Raw genomic sequence first — 20,128 nt, forward strand, 5'->3', positions numbered from 1 at the left:
TAATGGGTGATATAAAGGAGAGAGTAGAAAAAAACCTTCAACAAATAGTGATAATTTCACAAAAGGGTAAGAGAGAGAGAAGGCAAAGGGAATTTTATTTTTCCATCTTTTTTAAACAAATTTGAGAAAGTAAGGAGAGATGGAGAGAAAAAGGTAATAAATAATTAAGAGACATAAAGTTGAAAGGAGATGAACAATAATGTCAATATTCTCTCTATCCAACAACTTTGACGTTAATTAGGTAATTCCATGTCGCTACAATTTTTTGCTTACATTAATATTATACCGATTATACAGTACCGTTAAATTTATATTTTGAGGGTTCAAAATTATTATATCTCTTTTAGTCTTAACATAGAGTTTATTATTGTTGCACGAATGATGTAGATTTCCGAAAATAGAGAACTGAAATATATATATATATATAGATAATGTTCATGAAACTTCTAACTAATATTAGGGTTTCAAACTAGTAGAAAACATTTGTTAAATACTTAACGTAGATATACAAGTCGAGTAATTGGCTTTTACATATATGAAAATTAACAATATAAACTAAATTAACGTATAATAACATAGTGTAATTAAAATATTACATTTAATACTTAAATAATTTGCAAATGATGACAATTTCAAACTCTCTAAAATATTCGTGTAAATATTTTTGTTATAAGATATGAAGAAATACCTTATGAAAATATCTATGTCAAATATGTTCATAACCATTTCAAAATTACCTTCAATGAGAAGAACATTATAAATTATATGCTTCCAAACATATGTGTTTGGTAAATACTAACCTTAAGATATGATGGCAAGTGTTACTATTATTTCATTTTTCATTTACAATCTATATTCTATTTTGTGTTTCTATAATTAATTGTTCATTTATTTAAAAAATCTTTTGTTTTTATTATATAGGAGAAAATTTGAGAATAATTTAATTAGATATCTTTTTATTAAAATATAAGATTCTTCAATTCATATCTCCACGATATGTAAATTTCGAACTTAAAAGTATGTATTAAATTAAAACATTATTATCTTATATAGATGCAAATTAACGTTTAAAAAGTAGCAAAATAATAAAAATATTTACGAAATATAACAAAATCTATTATCATATTTTATAAACAAATTAATTTAATTTTACTGTCCATAATAATTATACTAAAAAGATTAGGTCTAATTTAACCTAACCTTTGAACTTGCTACGTTTTTTTTATCTTAATTAGACATACTTGTTTAAGGACAACTTGTTATTTTTTTTATAGAAAAAACGAAAAAGAATAATATACTATTTTATTCCCGATAAACTAAATTCTTATCGACCCGAATATATATATATAGGTAGATCAACTAATTAACGTATACAAGCTCAAAATTAAATCTTTGAATCTCCATTCTACATGAACTAAAAATAAATATTTTGATATTTATGTATTCAATTAACTATTTAATGGTTGACCCTATTTTTTTTCCCTCTCAATTTGGTGAGATAGTGGATGATTTGATCTATACTCAATCATCATTATTGAAATGGGCATTTCTATTTCTTTTTCTCTTTTACTATGCATGCACTTAATATGGAGAGATGAGGGAATATTCCTATGTAGATTAAAAATTGTGATATAAAACTAAACTTTTTTGTTACACAAAAATTAATAAATTGTTGGTGTAAACATTTTTTTTAATTAGTACAACCATTATCGAAATCAGAGATTAGGTCGTAATAATTACTGTTAAAAATAGTATTTGAAGGCATGTACACTTTTTTTTTTTTTTTGCATAAATCTTCATATTTTTTAAAAAGTATAATAGTTTTTTGTATTGTTAAATTCACAATAATTTGTTTTCTTTTATAAGAATGTTATATTTACAAAACAACGTTATAATTTTAAAAATTATGATAAAAAATCATGCATGTTTCTTCTTCTCTCCCAAAATTGTCACTGCATTAACATACGTGAACACTTTTAATATATCTAATAAATCATACAAATTTGTATATAAATTGAAAAAGAATTATCAAACACATTGTTATTTTGAGGAAGTTTTATTAAAGAATTTTAGTGAAAATGAATATTTTTGTTTTTGTTTTATATCATTCCAAACAATCTATACTTATTTAATGTGTCAACAAAAAGAAAAACGATAAAATAATAAATTTTCTGTCCATTAATTTTTTTAAAAAATAGTTTCCACCTACTAAAACTTATTGAAAATTTTGCATCATAATTATTTTTAATTAGTTAATTAGTTAAAATTAATGCCTAAGGATACAGGTATTGGAGAATTTATAGACGGGTAAAAGTGTAAAATCATAAAATTTTAGAACCAAATAGAAAAATATAACTGAGTTATTTTCAGATATAACAACAAAATGAAGTTATTTACAAAATATAGCAAAAATCACCAAAATTTGTATTATCAATTTAAGTTTTTTTTTTGTTATATATGATAAACAGTTTTAATTTTGTTGCTATTCAAGACTTTTAAATTTTGGAGATAAGGATGTAATATTTTGAACGTTTAAATACTACTTTTGTTTCAATAGTTTGACTATGGTTAATTCATTTTAGTCTATACATGCATGTTCTTTCAAAATGTTTATCGGGATCTTTATTTCAACTTTAGTTCATTTCAGTACACATATAATTTCAAAATCTTCATTTTGATTATTGTACTTTTGATTTTTGTTTATTCTTGTCCTTGAACTTTTAAAGAAATATTCGTCTTTATTCTTAACAAATGAAAATAAAAATGGATAAATAGATTGAAAATGTTGGTTAATTTTAAATGTAAAAAAAATCAAAATACTCTTGATATGGAAATTAATTAACCTTTTGAAAATACAAAACAGAAAATGAACCAAATATTAAAAGTAAAATTATTAAAAAATGAAATAAAAAAAAAAAGTTAAGAGTGTAATAAATTAAAAACCAAAACCATGGCATTAAGATTCCTGCCGAAAGGCAAAAGATGGAAAATGAATAAATGAAATAAATAACTTACATTTTCATATCATTGAGTGGAGACTTTCAATTATTCATTTTTATTACTTTATTATTATTATCAATATTTGCAAATGATGGTTTTCTCCAATTCCTTCACCTTTTCTATATTGTTCCATATTGATTGTTTAATTAAGAGTTGAAGGTTCAATTTTATCACGTATATATTTGTTATACTAAAAAAATATTTTGTTTGATCATCTTTTAATTTGATTTAGTCTTTTTTTTTCTTTTTGAATTTGTAACCATTATCTTTTTAAAAAATAATAATTTAATTTCTATATTTTGAAATTTAAAATATAGTTTGTCCATCAATAACGATAAGCATTTTCATTTAATCTTAATACTAGTATTTATTCAATTTTATTGGATCCTAAATATTTATTCCAACGTATAGACTAAGCCGTTATAAATTGTAAAGTTTATGGACTAATAATTTATTAAATAAATTAAAATACTAAATTACTATATTTGAAAGTAATGAGAATAAATCATTGTTAATAGAAAGTTTAGAAACTGAATTGTTAAAATCGATACACAATGTTTTTTTTAACGTAACCTTCTTTTAATTATTAAATTGTCGGTTGTTATATTTAATTATTTTTTTAACAAAAATGGACCATTTAATTTTCAAGTAATGGGATCATGTGCATGCATGATTGTACAATATTAAAGAAAAAAAAAAACTCATAGATATATATTTGGATTCAAGTCATCATGTGCTTACATGATTGTTCATCAATCTCTCTTTCTTCCTTTTGTTTTGTTTTATTTTTCTTCTTTTATTTTGGATAACAAACACATTATTCTCTCATGATATTGTTGACTTATGTAACTTAAAATATTAGAACTATATTGTGTATTAAGAAAGTTTAGCTTACAAAAAAAAATACTTATTTTATGTTGAATCGATCATGTTTATTATAATGGAATTTTATCAGGAGTCCTACTCATCTTTCTACGATTAAAATTCAGTCTCATTATCCTTTAAAAATATGATAATTGAAGGTTGGATTGGGCAACTAAAGAGGTTCCAGATAAAGAGTAGAAAAATCTCACGTGTGAGATTCTTTGGTTCCAGTCTTGGCCTTTGTAGTCGAGGTGACCAAATTATTGGACCATCTAGTCCAATTGCTCTTTCAACGCGTAAATTCATTTGAATTGATTTTCTTCCAATCTTCCGTCGGTTTATAATAAAGTAACTCTTTAAGTTATATTTTATCTTAAATTCACTTATCCATCCCGTAGTAAAAAGAATATGATAGGGTGGCATTCACTTATCCATCCCGTAGTAAAAAGAATATGATAGGGTGGTTCGTGTATATTATTGTTAATTTTAGAAATCAAACAAATTATTATATCTAAATATCTTATAAACTCTAACTATTTTAAATTAGAGAAATTTTAGTGATAATATTTTGTGTACGACAATTTTAGCTTAGTTTCAAAATTAAGAAATGTTTTTGTAAGAATAATATATGCTAATCAAACAATCATTCACAAAACACAATTAATTAAATAATTATATATTTTAAAAAAAATCAAACAAATCATTCATATAATTAAACACTACTTAGCTCAAAATATATACTAATCTTAGACAGATGATTTGTTTACTTAAATTAGAACTTTTGCTTTTTTAGTTAACCAACAATAATAATAATAAAATATTAGCACTCACTTTATCTTTTTAATTATCATTATTCGTTAAATTTATGTGACAAATAAGTTTACTAAAATAAATATATGCTTTTGTGGACGTGTGTATATATAGATAACAAAATAAATATTAGTTATATGGTTAATATAATATCACATGAAAATGAGTCATAATTAATGCATTTTAAATAAAATTAAAGTGAACATAACAAATACAAAGGATTTTCTTTATTTCTTTATTTATTTTTGGTACTTTGAGGATTAAAGTCAAAAGAAATGTGTAAGATTCCCTAATCATTAGAGGTGCAATAATTGGATAGTTGCCTCATTTTTTTTAAATACTTTTTTTCCAATTCAATCTATTAAATAAAGAATTTTCAATATTACATAATGAATACATGTACTATATGAAAGTAAATCATTTTGATTCTTTTAGAAAATAACCAAATTTGATTTGAATCATAGAGAGTGAGTGTAGCATTGATGATCATATATACCGAGAGAGATATAGTTTGAATTTTGGCTTGGAAATAAAAAGTAAAATACAATTTGTAATTTTAAATATAATGATGTTATTTTGTGTGAAGTACAAATTTCGACGTGGTTTTTCAATATCTATAATTATAGAATATGTCGTTATCAAATGATATTGACATTTTTCATATATATGAATGAACAATGTAGAAATAGTAAAGTAATATTGAATGAATAGTTTTAGATCTAAACATGCATTTATTATTCATAATGGATATATAAAGAATAAGAAATGTGATTTAGAATATTAGATTCCGGACAGTCTTTCAATCCTAATATGCAAATTAAATTTTTTTTTTATAAAATATAGCAAATTTTTAGATTATATAAATCATAAACACTAATAGACTTTTATTTTATTAATGTATAGTAATATAATAGAGACGCGGGTAGAAGTGTATTAATACAAATTCAAAATTTTACTATATTTCACAAATATTTGTTTTTGTTTTTATATTTGAAAATGACCCAAATGTAAGTTAGTTTATGGGAAAGACTATTTAAAATAATTTAGTTATTTGAGTTGCTGTTTGTTAGAAAATCCAATCATAAATTTGAAAATAAAATAAGAAATTTAATCAAAAGAGATAGAGAAACTGAGTACTAATTTAAATAATTTTTAAAAACATTTTGATATTATCTGTAACTAATAAAGTTTGTTGTAATTAACCATTAAATGTTATTTGAATATTAATTATTATTAATTTAGTTTTTTTTAGCATGAATTAAAAGAATTTGAACCTCAAACCTTATATCTTAAAAATTATATGGATAATTATTATTAATATAATTAAGTATATATATATTATATATATATATATATTTAATTGTGTACTTATTATTTTTGAATATTATATGATTGATAGTAGATTAAATTATATATGTTTTAATTTAACAAAAAATTGATTTGATTTCATGATCTTACACCGTGTAGTTTTAAATGTTTTTATTTTGTACAGTGTTATGTTATATTCCAAAATTTTCATAGAAAAATTAAATGAACGTTTTTTAAAATAGCAAATAATAAAAAAAATTCATAAACTTCTACTAAAATGATTTTTTTATTATATTTTGTAAATAGTTTTATATCTATAACAAATCTTGGAAATGGGAATATAAAATTTTCGTTTTTATAAATTGGATTGTTTGAATCATAAAATTCTAAATTTATACACATATCTACTCAACCCAATCATTTTTAAAACATAAAATATAGTACACTCTCAAACTTTTTTAGAATCGTATCTATTTGTATTTCTATTTTCTGTAAAAGAAAAAAAACATTTAATACCCTTTTAAACTTTCACACCATATTTATTCCTTCCAATTTTATACCATGTTTTTTTTTTATTTTATTAAAATCATCAACTTTTCAATTTTGTACTTAAAACTTCTAACATTTAATTTGATTAGTTTAATGTTATGGCCATTAAATATATCAATGATCTATATGATTGAAAATAGACCCTAACATGATTTTGTTTTAAAAGAATTATAAAAAGTAACAAATTTAATAAAATATTTATAACATATAGTACAATTTTTCAGACTCTATCAATAATAGACATTGATAAACAGTAAAAGTTTATCGGTAGTTATCGTTCATATAATTCAAAATTTTATTATAATTTATTTTATTATTTTAAGAAATGATCATTTCATTTAAAAATTAAAATTAGCACGTGGAATAATAAATGATTGAAAGGTGTAACAAGTATGGACTTAGACATAATCTGTTTTCAAAAGATATTAGAGACTTCTGAAACTAAAACTGTTTTAGTGGTAAATATATCAAAATTTTAAAGTTCGTGTACCTATTAAAAAAAAAAAGTAAATAGGTAGATTTACTATTAAAAGAATTTAACAACTCACGTAAACATAATTAATTTGGTTAAAGCATATATCATCAATTCTTTATAAAATTAATTTGTTCTATAATATAATTCAGAGTTTATATTTTGATTGAGTTATTTTTCAGCTTTTTGAGGTTTTAAATTAATACTATCATTAGTGAAGATTTTAAATGGATATTTTCGTGGGAACAAATAACGCAAGGAACAATCCAAACTAACTAAAACGACGTGGTTTCAAATTGATATAGAAAGAGAAACGACTGATTAGTCAAAGTCGTAAATCATTTTACTTACGAGAATCCACGTTCCGTCACCGTCAAGAAACGAAGATTTTAAAATTAGAAAACTCCCATTCTACGGCGTCGTTTCCCAGGTAACCAATAACCAAAGCGTTCTTAACCGACATTTGCTTTGTTCCACGTGGCTGTATTATATTGGTCAAATCAAAGGCGGAGGCCAATAACAAAGCAAATCAGCAACCCGAATTTCTCGATTCGGCGCGCAGTGGGACATGCTCGAATCTTGGCGACCAAATTTATCGGAGATAAAGCGATTTTGGGGAATTTTTGAAGAGGTTTTTCCGATTGTGGGTTAGTGTTTCGATCGCGTTTTTTTCGCTAATTTTAATCTATATAATTTTTTTTTTCAAAATTCTCACCTCATTGAATGCTTTGCTCTGTTGTACATTTACTACATTGTTCGTTTTACTTTAATCTCTTACATTTAGTCAATCTTGAGCTTGAAACTGTGTTGATCACGCTGTGAAATAGTGTAGAAATTGTTCGAAAATGGCGGGTCTTGAGGAACTCAAGAAGAAACTTACTCCATTGTTTGATGCTGAAAAGGGGCTTTCTATGGACTCCCCAGTGGACCCGTCTGATTCTTATACGGTAACCTAATCGCAATTGAAATTTTAGAAAAGGGGTTTTTGTTTCTATGTGTAATTTGAATGGGTTTTGTTCCTATTTGTTAAGAATTTGAATTAAATTTTAGCTAATGGATGATTTAACGTAGTATCATAGTAAAAGGTCTTATATTCAAACTCACATTGATAGTTTGCGTTACTTAAATGAAGTGTTAACTAATGGACATAATTGATTAAAACTAATCGCTGAGAAATTTTGTTGTTGTTTCTTCTGAAGTTTTCAGACAATGGGACTGTTAATTTGCTAAGCCGATCGTATGGGGTTTATAATTTCAATGAGCTAGGGTTACAAAAATGCACATCTTGGCTGGCTGATGATTCGGGGAGCAGTGAGAGGACATATCGATGTGCTTCCCGTGAAATGAGGATATTTGGAGCCATCGGTAGTGGTGCTAGCAGTGTTGTTCAGAGAGCTATCCACATTCCTGCTCATCGAATCATGGCACTAAAGAAGATTAATATCTTTGAAAAGGTTTGTGATTTGGCATTCTCACTGTTTCTTTGCTTGTTGATGTTTGTTTTTAGCGATGACTAGTTATTATGATGTAATCTTATGTGTTGAAGATGTCATCTTTGAGATGCTGAACATATTTTGTTTAAAGAGAGAATGTCTGTGGTCCAGAAGGCAGCATAGTTGAAACTCATTATCCTACAAGGAAATATTCTATGATTGCCTTGTCAGGCTACCCTATATGTTCCTTTCTTTTTTCTTTTTTTGAAACCATCCTATATGTACCTTAATCGACATTTATGTCACAAAAATAGCAGAATGTTGTTCTTTTTAGCTACTTTAAAGATCATGTGAGTATACAACAATACAACTTGCTGTTTGACTAACTATTCTAATCCATAGTGGATGTGTTTAAGCCAATCCATATACTTAACTGTACTTTGTTGTTTTGTTTCCAGTCAATGATATTGTAATCTTTTACTGTAAACAGACCTCATATGAATTGGCCAGCATCCATCTTACTCTTTTTCTTATGTTTTTCAATTTTCTTGCATTCTAGGAGAAAAGACAGCAGCTTCTTACTGAAATACGGACACTATGTGAAGCGCCCTGTTCTGAGGGTCTTGTGGAGTTTCATGGAGCATTTTATACCCCTGATTCTGGGCAAATAAGCATCGCTTTGGAATACATGGATGGAGGGTCATTGGCAGATGTCCTGCGTTTGAAAAAATGTATACCTGAGCCTGTCCTTTCTACTATGTTTCAGAAGCTTCTTCGAGTATTGTTTCTTTTCCCTTGCTCATTTATTATCTCTAAAATGTTGGACATATTTCTCAATATTATCATACTTGTTCTATTAACCAATTGTTATCATTCCATTCCGTTTTTAAGGGCTTAAGTTATCTGCATGGAGTAAGACATTTGGTTCACAGAGATATAAAGCCAGCTAATTTACTTGTAAATCTAAAGGGTGAAGCAAAGATTACGGATTTTGGCATAAGTGCTGGCTTAGAGAACTCGATGGCAATGGTTTGTTTTCTTAATTGTTAGCATCCTTACCATTTCCTTTGATATTGTGGGACATTGAATTGGAGCTTGCAGAGAGAAATTTTTGTTAACTCAGTTTTGGATCTGATAACAGTGTGCTACTTTCGTTGGAACTGTCACGTACATGTCACCGGAGCGAATTCGAAACGAGAGCTATTCTTATCCAGCTGACATTTGGAGCCTTGGGCTTGCACTCTTTGAGTGTGGTACTGGTGAATTTCCATATTCAGCTACTGAAGGTCTAGTGAACCTTATGTTACAGGTATGAGCTAATGATCAAAAGATATCATACTTTTCCCTCTCAATGTGAACTATACCAACATTTACTCATAACATTTCTCAAATGTTGGGCCTCAGTTGTTCAGTGTACTTGCATGATTAGGTCATCTTTTAACTTATGTAATGTTGCATATGATAGATTTTGGATGACCCGTCTCCATCGCCATCAAAACATAAGTTTTCGTCGGAGTTTTGCTCGTTTGTCGATGCCTGCTTGCAAAAAGATGCAGATGCTAGGCCAACAGCAGAGCAGGTTGGTCTATGCATATTAACACTTCGGTTTTGTAGTTGTTGATCATCCATGCATGAATAATGGTTTCCTGAGGAAAGTTCCTTGGAAGATTAAAATGTTGAGAAAATATTTTAAAAACTAAACTAATCTATTATCGTCTTAAGTTTTTGAGCTAATGATAATTTAACATATTAGGTGTGCAAAATACTGAGTTCAAACTCTTTCTATTAGTTCTTTCCCAATTATACTAATATTTAAGTAATAATCTTCATGCTTAGAGCTCGTGTGAATTTTGGATTGGCCAATTAGTTATTTCAAAATCTGGTAGGCAGAGTTAATTAAAACAAAAGAGATTTATGGATTCAAATCTCCTAGAGTCCGCATACCTTAGATGAAAGAAAATAGTAGGCATGCTATTATTTGAGCTCATGTGTAATGAAACTTGTCGATAATCATAATATATTTGATAGATTAAATTGATAATTTTTTGACATGTACTCACCTTTATTGGCAAAACTAACTGTTGGTAAAAAAATTAGTAAAAACCCAGCTTGATCCAAGGCCTGAACAAGCTTAATTAATCTGGTGGTACCTTGATAACTGTTTTACCAAGCTAGGCATTTATCAAGCAGCCGATGGAAGTTACAAACTACGGTTACTAAAATCATAATCAAAACTGGATTTCTCTTTTCAAAAGTTTCTTTTATTATTATTTTAAAAACTTATGCATTTTGAGGAAGGTGCACACTAACACTATTTCAAGATCAATAATGTTTGCTTATACTTCTTTGATTGCAGCTGCTTTCACACCCATTTATCAAAAAATATGAGAATGAACAAGTAGACTTAGCAGCATTTGTCCAGAATGTGTTTGATCCAACACAGAGGATGAAGGACTTGGCAGATGTAAGTATATTATATTTCTATTCTTAGTCTATAACCATAAATTATGTATATCACTCAGTCAGTTGTTCAGTCTAATCTCGTAATATTTTAAGAACAGTTGATCTATTTCTCTCTTCTCCCTCTCTCTCTCTCTCTCTCTCTCTCCCTCTATATATATATATATATATATCAATAATTAAATTGTTAAACAGCAAAGGAAATACCTGAGAATAACGAAATATGGTTTCTCCTTTTACTATTTTTTACTCTGAAGACTTCTTAAGATTTAGATTATAGAACTTGTTTTTCCCAATCTAAATAATTCTCATATGCACTTTTTAAATAGTCCCTTGGGTTCTAATATGGATGCGATGAAGCTGTGCTGGTGAAATGGTTAAATAGTCTTACAAGAACCTGAAGTCTTGTATCTTTAACACCAATGTTACTTTTGCTTGCTAAAAGTGGATGCTGACCTTTTTTACTCTTGCTTTTTCCTTTTCTTACCAGATGTTGACAATTCATTATTACTTGCTTTTTGATGGACCTGATGACTTCTGGCACCATACAAAAGCTTTATTCCATGAAAGCTCAACTTTAAGGTAGTGTATAGTTGGATTATGTTTTCCCTCATTTTCTGTTGATTTTTATTTTCTTTTTTGAGAGGTAACACTTCATTAAGTTCATTTTTTAAGTTCTCCATTCTGATGCTCATTGCTCAACCCCAAAATTTTACGACGCTTTTATAAGGTACCTTGATAAGAATATTAGTACTGTATCGGTAAGGGGTACAAGGGTAATTAGATGGAATGCAAGTTAGTGAATCTTGTTATAAATAGGAGTGAGTGAATGAAGGTAGGCGATTTGTGAGTGATCAGGGCTTGAGTTAGCACACTCAAGAGCGAGATTCTGAACACCTTGAACTTTGATTATGTTGTATTTCTTCATCTTTATATTTTAATATATTTAGATCTTATTCTAGTTAAGAAGTATCCCGACAGTTTTGCCCAAACTTCTCAAGTCCTTACCAATCATGTTGCCTTTGGCTAAAATACATTTTGATATCTAGTTCTCAAGACATTTGTGCTATAAATACATACTTTTGCTTTCAGTTTCTCAGGGAAGCAATTTTCTGGTCCAAATGATATCTTTGGCAAACTATCAGAGATTCGAAGTACGTTAGCAGGAGATTGGCCTCTTGAAAAACTTGTTCACGTTGTCGAGAAACTCCAATGTCGAGCCCACGGTCGGGACGGAGTTGCCATAAGGGTGTCAGGATCCTTCATCCTTGGGAACCAGTTCCTCATATGTGGAGACGGTGTACAAGTAGAGGGACTGCCAAATTTTAAGGATCTCTCCATTGACATGGAAAGCAAGAAAATGGGATCCTTCCGGGAGCAGTTCATCATTGAACCGAGCAATCTCATCGGTCGTTATTTCATTGCTAAACAAGAGCTTTATATAATCCAATAGAAAAATGACACTGCTGTTTGATTCTGGTATGTTCAAGCCTATACACTAACTTGATTATGCTTTATGATTCTATCTTAGAAACATAATCTTTGTTGAGTTGTTGGTTATTTTTGCATTTCTTTGCAGTTTGTGTAACTTTTAGTGAATCTGCAACGAAATGGATCCAACCCGTCTTTAACTTGGCAATGGAAATTATATATCGAACCTACCCAGTCGTCGCAATTTAGAAGAAATCCCAACCATTTCTCACACAAGATGAATCATCTTCAAAGCAAGGGTGCCTCAAGAAGGCATTAATATAATCTTAGTTATTAATGTAAATTAATCTAATCTTTCACCAGTTCTGTAGTTATTCTTTCTTGTAAAAAAGAAAAAAGCTAGATTACTTTTTTATTTTGTAAAAAGAATTAATATTGATCAATTTTTGTAAAATTAATATAGAAACTGTGTCTTTTTTATTTAGTACTTTAGGTTCTTAAATTAAATATATATCAATATGTTCTTAAAAGAAATTTGTATCCCCCATTGAAAAATGGAGTGAGAGGAGCTCTTTTTTCGTTTCATTTTTCCTTTTTTTTTTTAATTAATAGAAACTGTTGGTTTGATTTCTCGCTAATCATTTAAATATTAATAATTGTTTTCAAAAATAAAATGGAAGTAATAAAAATGTTATACTTTTTCCTAATATATTATACTCTATTCAAGCTTTTTCTTTTCCTTTGGACTAGATATCTTTTGATCGTGTTAATTACCCATAGGTTAAATTCATTCTGATTGCAATGCTTTGTATTAAGTAAACAATCATTCATATTAGTTTCGCATTGATTGTTCAGTATCTAGACAAGGTCACTAAAAGAGTCGTTCTCGTTCTCGTTCTCTCAATAATATCACTCAACCAACATGCAGTGATCTACGCTTGCTGCGATAGCAACTCAAACAATACACTGACAAGCAATTGGTTTGAGACACCATTCTTAGAACTAAACAGCTTTGCTTTTACATATGCAAATAATTATATTTGCAAGTTTTAAAACTTTTCAACAATTAAAAATACATTTTATTTTTATCAAGGAAGATTTATTTGTACATTATTAATTCCAAATCCATGCAAAAAGTACTTGAGCATGTGAGTGCAACAACAATTCAAAAGAGTATATCATTTTATGTGTTCTCTATCAATGCATTACATAAAAATAAAAGTATCAAATACCCTTATATACCACTACATACTTGTGAACCTATCCAAAATTCAAACATAATGTTAACTGCATACCTCAAAGTAATTTAACCTTTAAATTTAATAGACAGGAAAAAGAAAAAGAGGGATGGAGAAGTTAAATCAACACTTTTAACAAAAAATGAATCTCTATACAAAACTACATCCCCTCCCCTCACTGTACATTTCATATAGAAGCCAGCACATCATCTCATAACATCCAAAACTAAGCTATAAATTTTAAACATCACTACCTTCCTAGTCCAAAATGGGGACTGTTTCTTGTTCTGAAAAGGCTTCTATTTGGACCCACCACCAAAATTGAAGGGTTAAATAGTGAGTGAACTCTAAAAATGAATTGGAGAAATATGTAACTCTCAGTGAGGCTTTGCTTTATGGAGCAACTAGAAAGTAATCTCTGATTGTTTTTCTTTTCAAGGAGGAAGGAGGGTGGAGAACAGAAGATGGGCTTTTAGAATTGGCTTCAGGAGTTTTCTCAAAGCTTTCAATTAAATCAGCAGTTGCATCTGATATAGATCTTTTTACCTTGGATTCAGGAGTGCTTAATTTATGCTCCATGTCCATATAAGATTTTGAGTTAGAGGGAGCAGCACGAGCTCTATCAAAGAATGGAGAATCTGAACTATCAGAGTCTTTGGCATGTTCTATACTCGGCATTGCCATAATTCTCTTTCGGTTGCATGAAGTTGGCCTTTTGCTTGAGCTGCAACTGTTGTTTTGAGAATTCCATATCCGAACCTATCACAGATAATTTGTCAAAAGAAAAAATCACAACTGACTAACAATAGAAAACAATATTTAATAGAATATTAGAAACTTGACACATGTTTGTTCGAGTTGAGTTTACAGAGATAAGTGCTTGAAATCTTATGTGTACAACCTACATTTCAACTAAGGTCATGAAAAGTGTTTGAAATAGACCAATATTGAGTTCCAAAACAGGTTTAGATATTTTCAAAATGACTAAAGAAAACGGCTAAAAGGTAACATTTACAAAGATTTAAGTATTCGAAATCTAAGCTCTTTAGAACTCAAAATACCTAATTGTACAACTTGGTTCAAGTTAGACCATAATTCTTACCTTTGAAGCATTTGTAGGAGATCTATGTTGAGTTTCAAAACAGATTTGGATATTTTCAAACTAAATTAGTGAAAGGTCAGGGTAAGAACTAGAGAATTTTTAGAGTTGGATTAAAATATAAATTTGAGGGTTCAAAGGACTAAAGGGGTATGAAATCGAGAGATGGGATAGTCATTAGATTAATTTACTATTATCTCGAGGAATTCTATTTGGTGAGTCATAAATTTGAATAGTCATCCAGTTTGTATTCACTTGCATACCGTGAAATCATCTGAAGATGTCACAAACTTCCCAACTTCAAACGAAGACCTGGAAGAGGCTAAAATCTTCAGCAATGATTTTTAAAACGATGGAGGGTTGAGAACAAGTGGCAAAAGGTTAAAAGAAAATACCAATCCACAGCCGAAACTTCTCCGTTATGTTTTGTCAATGTGATGGGATCTTCATGAGGCTTATCGACCTGATTAGACACAGCTTTTGAATTCGTGCTATAATTTAACAGGACTACAAATAAAGCTTGTTATTAAAAAGAGGCTGACCTGCCAAACATGGGCATTTCCATCAGTAGAACCACTAAGAAGGTAAGAAGCATCAGGACTGATTGCAGACTGAAAAGGTAAGATTTAAACATTAAAATTGAAAATGCATTAGAAATAAATTTTTGCGATGGACTAGTGGCTTGAAGGCTTGCTGAAACAACACTCACCTTTACAAAGAAAGAATCTATTTGGCATCCAGAAAAAGATTTCACAGGACCCTTCTCCAGTTGAAGTACATTGTACAAATATATTCTGTTATAGAGACAAAAAAATTATATCATTACCTTCTTTGCCCCCTACTAGCTCTAAAAAAACACACAAATGACCATGAAAGTTTGCACAAAACAAGCAGTAGGTAGAGCTTTTTTTTTCATGAAAGGCAATGAAAATATACTCGACAAAAGAGGAAAATACAGCGCGGGTTTTAGGAACAAGAGGGCGCTGCGCCAAATTTGGCGGATTAATAAGAGAGAACTTGCAATCTAAATTGGTGAGGAAAACTGTGTATTACAAATAGAAACGTGTAAGGCACTTCAAGATGAGATGATACTTTTTCAAATTCAAAACAAATCAAAAGAAGTAACCTTATCTATGAATAATCTGGTATTCTTTTCTGTCCAAATTCGCGAAGGAAAATCTCTAGTATCATTATCTTTGCTTTCTTTCAAAATCACCGGTCGAAAAAAAATCTAGACTTGGGTGAATAAGAACCAAGAGAGTGGAAAGTGTGGCTCGCTATTGAATGAGTTAGTTACCTATTATCCATGCAGGATGCTGAAAGAAATGCCCCATTCGCATCTTGGGATAAGCTAGATATACCATGTAACCTCGTGTCCTACAAAACATGATAGTTTATATTTAAACTCGAGACATTAATGGTACTCCAGAAATTTAAATAAGATGCCATTGTATCTTTGATTTGAACATTACCTTCTCACTGGATTTGGGTTGGCACATGGTGATTGCATTTTTCAAATTTCTTGTATCCCAGAACTTTACTATGCTAAAGACAGGAACAGAAAGAACTAACATCAGTAACATGGTATGGCTTCTGAGATAGAAACCTACTCCAAGCTCAATAGAAAGACAGTCGACTGTAAATCCAATACGCACCTATCCACTGCACCAGCTGTGGCTACGGAGAGTTCGTCTTTTAGATAAAGAACAGAAGTTATGCTCTTCGAAGCAGACTGGAAAAAATGGAAAAACTAAGAAAGGTTGTATACCAATCGAATGAAAAGAAGAAAATGCCAATAATAACAAACCTTTTGACGCCTAATACGCTTTGCATAAGGGGAAAGATGGGCTCCTTTAACTACTGCAGTTGCTCTGGACAAAGGTAATTTGAAAAGTTTTAAGAACGCTAACAAAAAAAATCTTAATATTTTGGAATAAGTTCTATCTAAACCTTAGAAAAAAATCAAGAATTTCAAGTTTACTTGGTGATATTTGTTGAATGATTCTAGATAATGAAAAACATTCTTTTAAAAAACTTTAAATTGGATTAATTAAAAATCCATTCTTAAAGAAACACTTGCAGATATAAATTATCCCAAAATGGCTTTTGATTACGAGACAATCTTCGATATAGTACAATCAAAAGTAGTGTAGTTTGAAATACTTCGTAAAAAATATTTGATAGAAAAAAAATGCTAGACTTAGAAAGCATATGAATCAGACCCATGTTACTTGGCATTTAAGTTCAGTTGAAACATCATAGAACATCAATTGTACTTACCGCAGGTACAGCTCCTCACTGCCAACTTTGGAACAAGAAGGGGTTCTCAAATCCCAGAGAGCAAATGAACCATCTCTTGAACCAGATACAATGAGATCTGCGTGAGTTAATGAAATTCAAAATCAATCATTAGGAGAAAGTAGCTCCTTTCCACACTCCCTAGGACATAGCTATTTGGCTGTTTAGCAAAATATTATCATGTTAAAGAATATGAAACGTGTACCATGATTAGTTGGGTGAGAAGATATAGATTTCACACTTCCTTTGTGTCCTCTCAATATTCCTATGCATTCCATTTCCTGAACATCCCATAACTTCATCTGCAGAAATCAAATCGCAAGGTACAACTTACTCTCATATGAAAAAAGTATGGCATAGTACAAAATGTAGAGAGGGTGGTCAAATGAATAAACTGGTTTAAGAGCAAAATGACGATACTTACAGATTGATCCCCAGAGGCTGTAATCATTTGGGTATCATCCTGAAAAACATTAGCATGTCATGATTTAGGATGCAGTTTTCTTTTATATTCTGAGTTCGTCCAATCATTAGAGTGGTGGGAAATCAAAACCATCAAACTTTAGGATGGTACTTGGTGTATTAACTACTAAGTTATGCTCAAATTCACACTTTAGGATGTAGTTTCCATTACATAAGAACTATACAAATCAGTAGTGAAAGCAAAAAACCAATATTTCTAGCATTCTGCCTACTCAAGGACTGATATTTTACTACATTGATAAGAAGGGGGAAATAGTTTGAAATAGCAAGTACATTGAGAGGATTGAGCTTGTAAGCTACCTTAATCCAACAAACATCAAACACAGCATTGCGATGTGCCTCCCATTCACTAATCCTGGACTTCTCTGTAAAGGAAATACGAATCGGTTACACATAAAATAAAATCAATCAAAGTAAACTTTCTACAAGATTGACATGCTGGAAAGAAGTTCAAAACCTGTATTTTCCTCGTGAGATGAAAACAATGAAAATCTGCTGCGAGTATTGAACAAGCTAACGTACCCATCCTCATCCGAAAGTGCAAAAATGTGGGAATTATTCAACGTCTGAAAAAAAAAGTTAACAACATCCTCCAGTCATTCACAGGTCCAAACAGGGTGGAAAAACACAAATACAAAACAATGTCAAAAAGCTCATCGAATCAAAACCTTGCAGAACGAAACGGCCAGTGGAGGCGTCTGGTCACCGTCGTGTTCAACAGACATAGCTCCGACTTCCTTGAAGCTAAGGGCAATATCAGAAGAAAACCGCGGCCGCTTCCGAACTGAAAATGAGATTGCTAAGTGTTGGAATTGATAGACTAGAACAGACCAAAAGAAAAAACAGAGAGATGAAATAGTACAGAAAGAGAGAAACCTCTGAATCCATTGAGCTCTCTGGAACTAAGATCTTGGAAGAACGATGGCGATTTTGAGGTCTGCATTGGAGTAGCTTGAATCAGTCTGTGGAGAGGAAAACCGAGGATGAAAATTTGTTGAAGATGGGATTTGGGGTTGAATGTGAAGAGGGATTTGAGACCTTACTTGGCGCCAGAGGCTGTGGCTCTAATGGCGGGAACTTGAATTTAACCTTTGTTCATTCTTGGCGCCGACGGAGGCGCCATTTTTTTTCCCTTCAAATCCAATAGGATTAATAATTTAATTGGAAAATTGTAAAAAAATAAAACCTTTCATAAAATATTTACGCTTCATTTAAAATTCAATTTTAATTAATTTTGTGTTTTAACCTATGCCAGGTAAATATTTTGTAAATTTGGTTAAGAACCTCTAATTAACGTAATGTCTCTTTTTTTCTCTCTTTTTTCTTTTTTGATACTATTATTAAATTACAAATTTATCCTTATCGTTTGACTTTTATTTGAATTTAATTAAGGAGTTTTTAAAAATGTATAAAAATGACAAATTTTTGCATGAAATTATAAATATTTTGTAAATTTAAATTACTGTGGTTCCAAAAAATTATAATTTTCTTTATAAATAGTCTAAAATTACATGAATTACTTCTAGTTTTTTTTGGACGGTTAAGATGGAAAATATTGTCCTCAAATTTCTCAAATTTGTATAGTGTGTATAGATTTAAACTCGCAAAATAATAAGTTTTCAATTAATAGCTAAATATGTCAAATAATAAAATTTTAAAAAATATTTATAAATATAACACGTAATTTATTTATGATTGACCACGACATATTATCGCAAGTAAATTACTATATATGTCTATTATGATATATATCCACGTGTATTATGATATAGACTTAAACAATGTATCTTCGTAGTTATCTCTAGTCCATAATGGATAACGAAGTAGATATGTGACATAAAAGTATATTATTGTAATAATCTATAGTTCTCATGCCAAAAAAGAACGTAGACATTGTAAATTGTATGAAATTAATTAACACTATCAATTGTGATCCTTCAATTTGAAAATATCTATTTCGATCACTATTGAACTTTTCAAAACCAAAAATTTTGACCATTACATTTATTTTGCCTTTAAGAATTCAATAGCTTAATTTTGAATATTTGTTAGATGATTTTAAGCGAATTAGAGATAAACATAGCTGGTAGATATTATGTGGACAAAATCATGAAGTCATTCATTTTATTATAATTATTTTGATTCTAAAATCGTTTAAAATGTTTTTCTACGCTATAAAGCACTCCAAAGCAAAACTCTAATAATCCAAAATTAGTTTGAATATCTTATTTTCACAAATAACATTTTATTTTGAAGAATTAAATAACACATATGGGAGTAATCTTAACTCATTTTAAACTCTTACGGTAACAATTACATCTCCTCGATTCCAAATGCCCAATCCACTTGTATTCAAATAAAAATCATGAAGTTATAATATGTGAAGATTATTTTCAAAATGGAATATAACTATTTGTACACTTGACAATTATGTTCTAAAATCCACTTCCTAATGCAAAATTTGAAAGTTTAGACAGCCTAAAAGAAATATTTATCCACACGCTCTGAACGTCCTTATAAATATTTAAGAGATATGTATGGATTACGAGATAACAAAAAAGACATTGAAGTGTTTGACCCACCAACTTCATTAATTGGTATTAAATAACTCAACTCTACCAACTTAATTAGTTGAGTTTTATTGTAGAACTTCATCAACTTTGTACACCAACCCAATAACAAA

At 29.4% G+C, this 20,128-nt stretch overlaps 2 protein-coding genes across 4 annotated transcripts; one reads left to right on the plus strand and one right to left on the minus strand.

The window, feature by feature from the left end:
- The first annotated feature begins 7,504 nt into the window (after positions 1-7,504).
- LOC101217978 (mitogen-activated protein kinase kinase 3) lies at positions 7,505-12,793 on the plus strand. 3 transcript variants are annotated; one of them, XM_004141059.3, is made up of 11 exons: positions 7,505-7,650; positions 7,836-7,950; positions 8,203-8,457; positions 8,996-9,214; positions 9,328-9,465; positions 9,578-9,745; positions 9,902-10,015; positions 10,793-10,900; positions 11,387-11,478; positions 11,989-12,375; positions 12,476-12,793. In XM_004141059.3, exons 2-10 carry the CDS (start codon positions 7,849-7,851, stop codon positions 12,347-12,349), a joined length of 1,557 nt encoding a protein of 518 aa, XP_004141107.1. In that variant the 5' UTR covers positions 7,505-7,650; positions 7,836-7,848; the 3' UTR covers positions 12,350-12,375; positions 12,476-12,793. The 3 variants fall into 3 exon arrangements, with proteins under 3 accessions (XP_004141107.1, XP_011652294.1, XP_031737607.1); XM_011653992.2 differs by having other exon boundaries at positions 7,518-7,650; positions 7,831-7,950; XM_031881747.1 differs by lacking the exon at positions 7,505-7,650 and having other exon boundaries at positions 7,830-7,950; positions 8,210-8,457.
- An 804-nt stretch (positions 12,794-13,597) lies between these two features.
- LOC101219719 (denticleless protein homolog) lies at positions 13,598-18,505 on the minus strand. Its single transcript, XM_011653993.2, has 16 exons — positions 18,322-18,505; positions 18,114-18,229; positions 17,903-18,011; positions 17,746-17,810; positions 17,387-17,425; positions 17,168-17,264; positions 16,945-17,041; positions 16,472-16,535; positions 16,320-16,396; positions 16,137-16,209; positions 15,962-16,041; positions 15,374-15,458; positions 15,207-15,275; positions 15,060-15,127; positions 14,928-14,976; positions 13,598-14,324 (listed from the first exon to the last, which is right to left on the minus strand). Exons 1-16 carry the CDS (start codon positions 18,386-18,388, stop codon positions 13,959-13,961), a joined length of 1,521 nt encoding a protein of 506 aa, XP_011652295.1. The 5' UTR covers positions 18,389-18,505; the 3' UTR covers positions 13,598-13,958.
- Between the last annotated feature and the right edge of the window lie 1,623 nt (positions 18,506-20,128).

Source organism: Cucumis sativus, chromosome 3, assembly GCF_000004075.3.
Source record: "Cucumis sativus cultivar 9930 chromosome 3, Cucumber_9930_V3, whole genome shotgun sequence".
NCBI lineage: Eukaryota > Viridiplantae > Streptophyta > Magnoliopsida > Cucurbitales > Cucurbitaceae > Cucumis > Cucumis sativus.

Coding starts and splice junctions, on each gene's coding strand:
- LOC101217978 (XM_004141059.3), top strand. CDS start 7,849: ATGGCGGGTCTTGAGGAACTCAAGAAGAAACTTACTCCATTGTTTGAT. Junction 10,016..10,792: donor CTAGGCCAACAGCAGAGCAG/GTTGGTCTATGC, acceptor CTTTGATTGCAG/CTGCTTTCACACCCATTTAT. Junction 10,901..11,386: donor GGATGAAGGACTTGGCAGAT/GTAAGTATATTA, acceptor TTTTCTTACCAG/ATGTTGACAATTCATTATTA.
- LOC101219719 (XM_011653993.2), bottom strand. CDS start 18,388: ATGCAGACCTCAAAATCGCCATCGTTCTTCCAAGATCTTAGTTCCAGA. Junction 17,426..17,745: donor TTGATGTTTGTTGGATTAAG/GTAGCTTACAAG, acceptor AATGTTTTTCAG/GATGATACCCAAATGATTAC. Junction 14,325..14,927: donor CATCTTCAGATGATTTCACG/GTATGCAAGTGA, acceptor TATCTGTGATAG/GTTCGGATATGGAATTCTCA.